An 8,121-nucleotide genomic window follows, 5' to 3' on the forward strand; every position below is an offset into this window, starting at 1 on the left:
AATTTTATTGATCTCACATTGGAGAAATTACCTCTCTGCCTGCATTTAAACCATCCCCTTCGTGGAGCAGTGAGCTGCACTGTGCAGCGCCAAGGGAGCCGTGTGGGGCTAGGGGTCTTGCTCAGAGAGCTGGAATGGCAGTCTGTCGGAATGGGTTTCAAACTCACAACCTCAGGATTCCAAGCCCTATGCCCTTACCACTAGGCCACCATTCCCCACTTTACCATTAATTAAACGGTAAATTAGTTAGTAAATTAAATGAGAGAGAGACTGCAGTGCATCAGCATACATATATATAAATGTGTTATATAAATGTGTTAAAACAGTTATTTTGTTGTATTTGCTTTTCTAAGGCTCATATTGTGTTAAATATGACTTTTGATGGAATAGTTCAAGCAATGGTAGTAATTTATGCTGTATGCATAAAGCAAAGAATATGTGAACATCAATGGGTGTCGACTTATCATTTAGACACCATGTGTTCAAGCTTTCTTTCTTAGCCTGAATTGTCCAAACCCACTCTCATTATTCTATAGATGCCAGGCTTCTTCATAATACTAAGCATTATGGGTAGGATGGTTTAAAAAAAAGCAGCAGTAGAAATGCTTTTTGTTTTTTACAGTTTGCCAATAGGGATCAGCATCGCTCTTCCCCTTGGGGAATGTATTAATTTAATTTAATTCTTTTGGGACCATAGATTAGTTGGTAACATAATGTTAATTGTTTTTTTATTTAGCTCCTTGGTTATTCAAACCATTCTGATTCAGTTCTCATTTGTTCTAGTGTTTTAGACTCTCCAAAAAACTTAGTGAAGAATGGAGTTTCCCGAAGATTTCAACCAGCTTGAGCTTCTTGACACCCATGGACAGCTGATTCCCAAAGGGCCCATGAGTTCCTGGACCGCAAGCAAGGAGGAGGAGGAAGAGGTGGATGAGGAGACGCACAGTGAGGAGTGGTATCAAGAGAAGGAGGAAGCTCTCAAAGACAAGCCGAAGGAGCTCATTCTCTGGGCAGCAGAAAACAACCGTGTAAGTGTCTGTGAACACGAGTTAAACCCGACCAAAACTTCAAATAGTTGCTTTAAGGTCAGTCTGGGTCATAAGTTGCTTGTAGTGTTATATGCATCATCATGATGAGCGTCCCTGAACAATGCTGTGTATTACTCTTCCGAGGCATAAAAAAAAAAAAGGGAAAAAGGATCTTCCTAGAACAAAATTCAACAGGAAGATAAATATACATCAAAAATATTTGGGAAGAACAAACCTGAGAGCTATCAATTACAGCCTTTTTGATTATTGTTTACCAGATTTATACATAAAAAGACTGAGATTTTTGGCCATTTAATTTCCCCAAATGGCTCAAATTCAGTTATTCAATGGACAGAGAGAGAATGTTGTTTTAAAAGTATAGTGGAGAAGACCTGCCCTCTCCACTTAAAAAAAAATAAAAAATCCACATGCACAACCCCTGCACCCGTTCCAAAGAGGGAAAGCCTATTAAACAGGGCGAGTGCGTGCAGGAGCCCATTTCTCCTTATGCACGCTGTTTTCATCACTCATACAAGCTTACTTTCCAAAAGAAGATTTGCAGTTTTTCCACTATGTCAGACTCCCCACTGGTAAGTGAAAATGGGGACGAGCATGTGGGACGGCCTTACATAAACATATCACCTGAATGTTTGACCATTAGGAAGACAGCTCATTTTGATGATCCACTAAAAAAAAGAACATCCTACACTGTACCTTTAAGGCCAATTTATGCTTCTGATGCATAGCCTCTGCAGCCGTCAAATCTGTCTCTGAGCGCGACCACGCTCCCCACGCAGAGGTTCTGCGACCGTCATTGCACAACTCAAAAAAATCCTGACTACTTGTTGGACACTCGCAAACCTGCGCGGACAAAAAGCAGCCATGATTGGTCCTTGGTATGCTTTTCCGGCTGCCTGTGTGGTCGTCCTTCTCGATTTGGTGCCGGGGCGCGCCATTTTTACAAACCGAGGAACAACCATCTGCCGAAGTTCTCACGAGTTCTTGAATAGGCTCCCCCTTGCACTTTGGAGGGAAACTGCTGTGCGTCCCTAGAAATTCCAGACTGATGGTGCAGAAGCAAACCAACTAAACTGGTTCGCAACCAGACCCGAGCGACATTTGATGTGTGCGGTTGCAGAACTATAATCTGCCCTTAGGTCTTTCAAAATACTCTGAGGTATCAGATTTATAAAGTGCATAACTAGTAGTTACCCTAATAAAAGGCTCACACCTGGGCTGTGGTTCTCTGCAGCTTCTCCTGAGTTACTGTCGGCATTTCAGTGGTTTACTGATCAATGCTGCCTGGTCTGTCAGCTTAGGTGGATTTCATGTTCCAGAAGGTTTGCAGCTGTTTCCTTCTCTCTCATTTTCGGATGATGGATTCATGTTCAGTGTTTAAAGCTTCAGATATTGAATAATAACTGGATCTTTCTTCTTCTATGTTTATGGGTTTCACATAATATTAGTATTTAAATTAGATTTAACCAAACACAAGTGGACATTCCCTAATTGTGAAAGAAATTGGGTTTTATTGAGGAGCTTTGGGGTAAAGTGGGCTTAATATGCCTTGGATGGCTGCACAATGTTTTCCAGATTTCATATTATAAATATATAATACTCTACATTCCTATCATAAAGAATTACTGACACTGGGTAACATATTAATTATTCAGACTCTCCATGCTCCATATGTTTTTTTGTTATTTTTGTTGTTTTATTCAATACCAAGAAAACCCAAAATAAAGCTTGTTACAAGAACATATATAGAAAATTAGAGGAGATTACTATTTTACCTTCTGTTTACACTTTATTTGAAGTATAATTAAACTGGGGTGTTCAGGAGCTTCAGTTAGATACATAAAACCTGTGATCTGCCTCGATTCAGATAAATTGAATGAGGTGAGGAGGGTACTTCTGACAGCTCGAAGAAGTTGACACAGAGGCCAGGTTTAGAATAATTTGTACCTTCAAGGGTAATGCTGGCAAACTTCTTTAGTTTATACAGGATGTTATTCTCTCCAAGTTGTTGCTGTTTACACCCACTGTCAGTAAGGTGCCTTTAATGAGATGTTTGCTGCATGTTTGTAGCTCAGGGGTTTGAAAATGAGCTTGGTGACCAAAATAGATCTTGACAAAGAGCCACCATTTATTTTCTACATATTAAATAGGTTATCTAATGTCTACAGCTATGGACACTAGATGACCTGCAGGTTGAGGTGCTATGCCCCATGTGGATAGCGTTAAAAAATTTTTATCCAGGTCCTGTGTGAGAAACCACTGCGCTTGTATCATCCAAAGGAAAAAGTCCTTTTCCTGGGTTGGAGGATAAGTTTAATCCTAATGTATGATTCTGGGTTAGGGTTTGATATCTGCTGGTGATGAATAAGTAAAGACCTTTCTCCTTCTTTAGGTTGCAAGTATTAGACAAAAAGTGTGTTTTTCCTCAATGAAATAAATTTTCCAAAAGAAGCTCATCTGCCAAAGTCCTAACACGTAATTGAAGATCGATATAGTGGAAATGGGGAAGGAGGGCACACAGAGTGATCGGCCCAAAGAGCAGGCGGAGAGCTTAAAGTAGAGGAGCAGACAGAAAAAAGAGCTCACTGTGTGCTTTGACACTATTTGTAAAGACTACAGTGGAGGAGTGCAATGCTATGGGAGGTGGGACTATCCCACTAGGATAATTTGTAGGAGTGACTGCAAGTGAACAGAACTGGCATGTTTGCCTAAACCACCAGTTTCATTGTGTGTTTAAAGTGCTGTTTGACAGATAACTCAGGCATCTCCACTTTTCCAGTTTAACCACACATATATAAATCCTCTCCTTTGACAGTGCAGTGCAGTCCCTAAAACCAGACATACACTGTACGATATTTGCAATTGTTGTACTCAGCTACAGTTTACAATGTACAACAAAACCGCAGGGTTTAAAACTTCTCAGCTCACTATGTTTGTTCTTACACCATACTGCCCTAATCTCTGATGCAATCTACCTGCTCACACTGTGTTCAAAAACCACATGTCGGACTCGGTGCCGAGAGATGGCGCTGAGTCGGACTCGTCAATCTGGTAGAAGAGCAACTCCCTTGTTTGGCCATGCGCAGGGCTCAAGGTTCTGGTAAATCGGCTCTTAGCTCTGCTTCAACAGCAGGATTTACCCACGAATGTACGTGTTTGATTTTCTCCCGACCTTATGATTCCTGATTGGGAGGTGGTCACAAGAGGCTGATCGCTCCTAGTTACCCCCAGTACAATTCACCATGCATGACGCACAACGGGGCTGAAACTAGGCCCGATCCATAAAATTATTGCACGACTGGAAAATCGTACAGTGTATGCCCGTCTTAACATCTCTGTTGGATAATGTCTCCCACTCCATGTATGAAGCTGTTGCTGAACTGGATGTCCTTCAGTGACACACTGCGGCACCCTAAATGCATCAGGGGGGCGTCATCACAGATCCTTCCTCCCAACAGCTGTAAGACACTATAACCATCACTGTTTCCAACAACCTCAATAAGTTGTTATAGTCATGCTTATTTTGGCTAAGTTGTGTCCTAGTCACTTATATAACATGCTGCTGTCTTTTTTGCATATCTCTGGTTTTGCTGCTTTTTTTTTTTTTTACATATCCATTACAGTAAAAATGTCAACAGCTGTTTATTGATTATGTATTATTTCCAGATGCACTGAATTTAAGTTGTAAAAACACTGAATAGCACAGAATTTTATTTATTTTCCTAACTGAGTCACTTATTCTGTCCTTATTCTTATTTTATACAGTTTATGTTAGGTCCACATACGTGTGACCACTTTTGCTATAATCATTTGCTCCTGTAACACCACTATTTTGCCATTGTGGGACAATAAAGGGTCACACAGGATCCTAACCAGGCCCAGAGTACAAAATGATGCCCTGTGCTGCAGGAGCAAGAAAACTGTCCCTGTTCTTATGGAGCATGTAGCAGCCCTAAAAATCCTATTTATGCACTAAAAATGCATGGAAGTCAGTGTAAAGGCCCTACAAAGGGTGTGTGTCTGTATTTAAGTGGGAACATGTTGGAACTGTGCCTTTAAAAGAGGCAAGTTCTAACAAACTGCAATGAACTCGATTGTTGTAAAAAAGGGTTTTTGTTGAAACTGACATCTTGTGTTTGTGCTGATGAAGCTGCTAAATCATGTACCTAGATTGTTAGCTTTTCATTCAGAATGTATTTTTACTTTATAAATAATGCAGGGATTCAGGTGTATGAGTTCTCACATTTTCACATAACTAGTTCATATATAAAGGTCACCAAATGGCCTTTCCATATACTTTCACATCTATTATATAAATCAGGAGCCATAGAAAATCTAACCCAAAGGATTTTCTCATAGCAAAGTTGGACTGAGATAGTGGAGCTGTCATGCTCTCTGTCTGGTTCTTGTTTTTGGACTATTTACAAAAAAAAAGAAAAAAGATTGCTTTATATTGTCCATCACAAAACTCTAGCAGAGCTAAAATCATGCTCTTAAAATAAATGTTATAAGCTTTCCTGAAATAAAGGGACTTTAGTTTAGCTAATGGGAATGTGGCTTCATACATGTCAGATTTATAAACAATATTTGATCAGATCAGCTAATAAGTTTATCCGTTTCACTCTTGAATCCAAGACAAAGCACTGGGATGCATCTGAATTAGTGTTGCTGCAGCCTTTCATGAATTTTTCAGATTGTTTAAAAGCTGCAATTTTCTCAGTGGTGTCTTCATAATAGGGCATCTTTTTTCTATTTTCTCCAGCTCTCTTTCTTTAATAGCAGCATTTAGAGCTCCCCCCTTTTAGCAAGTCTGGTTCTTTATCATGAACAACTTGTCCTTCTCTTCTTTTCCTCCTTATTTCACTGCTTTTAGTGCAGTCAGACAAGAAGCACAGCAACTGTCACAGAGTTTATTTCATTACTATTATTGAACTGTGAAGTTTTTCATCAGTCTAACCAACCATTCTGTATAAAGGTGTTAAAAACAGTAAAAAAAAAAAAAAAGATCCAGCACCGCCTATAGCTAAGACGGTTGTAATGCACAGTGGCAGTGACGTGCAACAGGCTTACAGGTATAAAGGTAATGATATTGATGAATTAGTATTAATAATAATATCATTAATAGTGCTATTATCATTTAAAATACGAGGGGCGTTCAATACCTTTTTTCAAATTTTGCATGTGAGGTTATTTAAATCTCTATAGATTAAGTAGCAAATTACAGCTCTGAACTATTTGTGGTTTCTGACTTACAGGTGTTTGAACATAGTAAAGTCTGAAATGGAGCCTGTTGAGTGTCGAGCAGGGATCCGGTTTTTCTATTGGAAAGGACTCACACCACGGGAGACTTTTGATGAAATTAAAGTAACTTATGGTGATGATGCCCATTATATGACCTTGCAAAATGTTTGACAAGGTTATAATATGGGACATTATCACTATTAGTTACTTTCGTTTAATCAAAAGTCTCCCGTTGGGTGTGTCCTTTCAAATGCAAAAACACAGACTTGACTCAGTTTTAACACCTGTAAATCAGAAAACACAATTAGTTCAGAGCTGTCATTTGCTATTTAATCTATAGAGATTTAAATAATTTCACATGCAAAATTTCAGGTCAATTAAACATCTGGAAGTGGGTCAGGGGCATTACTTATTGAACGCCCCTCATACTATTGCTTTGCTTCACTTTCTTAAGTAGGATTATAATGATACTAAAACTTAAATATCAATATAAACCCTGGGAAAACTACTCCATGCTCTAAATCACAAATGGCAGCCATACCAATATTCATTTTATTATATTGCTAATGATAATAGATTTTATGACTGAGGTACAAACAGACTCATTTCATATAACTATTGATTCATAGCACACTTTAATCGGGCGCATCCCAAATCTAAATTTTAGTGTAACCAAGGATCGCGTAATGAGAATTACATTGTAAACACTAGTATAGAGCTACTTGGTGTATTAAATGTAAAAACATTAACTCATAAGAAGAAAATAAAAGCACAACTAAGAGAGACTCTCAGTTGCAGAGGCATGAAACCTTGAAAAGAAAAACTGCTGGACAAAACCAATTCCCAGCATATTATGTGTTCTATAATTGTAGCTGTGTAACAGTTTTCTGCTAAGCTCGGTTGCTGGTCACATAATGATATAGCCTGCAGGGAGAAGGGAAATGTGCTTGAATTGAATGATTGATTAATTGCATAGAAACAGGAATATTTAAACATTACCAACACTTTGTATGAAAGGCACATGTTTGGTAAAGTGGTTAATTTAAATAGTAAGGAAAGCATAGTGGTTGTCGAACGAGAGGTAGAAGCTGCTTTGCATTATGATTACATTGGCTGTTATCAAATTAGACCTAATATAGATGTTATTACACTGTGGTGTCAGTACAATGAAGGGACTCTGACAGCACAGTTTGATCTCTGTGATTAATTCTTGACAAGCCAAAGATGAAAAGAGCTTCATCCCTTTGAGCCCCCGCTTCTCTGAACAAAGGAGGCTGATTCAGTTTGTTACAGTGGGAATTTAACCTGTTTTATATCTATGAGGTTGAGTTGTTGAAATTGATTTTAGTAATCTGATGGTGCTGCTATTCCTGGGTTGAGAAATGGAAACCACTCCCTGTGTCGGTGTCTGCTGGGTTTCTCCGAACTTTTATTCCAAAGAAATTAGAAATTTAGTATGTGGCAGTGTATGTATGAATCACAGCCAGAGGGAAATAGAGCTGACTGAGGAGCCATTGCCAACTCGGACTGGTTTGTTCTATCATTTCTGGCAAAAACAGGTTTGATGTGAGGTGAGCTTTAGAAATCTTTAGTTGAGAAAAGATTTTCTGTAGTATCGGCATCATATTAAATGTACATAGAATTAAAGTCTTATAGTGTTGAAATGGGGTTTTTCACCCAGATAAAAACTAAACCCTAGCACATTACTGCTTCAAACACGTATTGCTACAATAATGGCTGCCGTGTGTCATAAAACCTAGTCATCTCAGACATAACCCTGTCATCTGAAGTGAAATGAAGTCTCTACAAGCTAGCATTTCCTGTGACAAAACAT

General features: G+C 38.8%; 1 protein-coding gene across 1 annotated transcript in view; it reads left to right on the forward strand.

Annotated features, from left to right (window-relative positions):
- The window catches only part of ankrd49 (ankyrin repeat domain 49), a 17,908-nt gene that overhangs the window by 1,458 nt on the left and 8,329 nt on the right, over positions 1-8,121 (forward strand). Inside the window, exon 2 of the mRNA XM_015389636.1 lies at positions 784-1,028. Within this exon, the coding sequence (XP_015245122.1) occupies positions 816-1,028 (213 nt within the window). The 5' untranslated portion in view covers positions 784-815. The remainder of the gene's footprint in view (positions 1-783; positions 1,029-8,121) is intronic.

Source organism: Cyprinodon variegatus, unplaced genomic scaffold (genome assembly GCF_000732505.1).
Source record: "Cyprinodon variegatus isolate N-32 unplaced genomic scaffold, C_variegatus-1.0 Scaffold469, whole genome shotgun sequence".
NCBI classification, from domain to species: domain Eukaryota; kingdom Metazoa; phylum Chordata; class Actinopteri; order Cyprinodontiformes; family Cyprinodontidae; genus Cyprinodon; species Cyprinodon variegatus.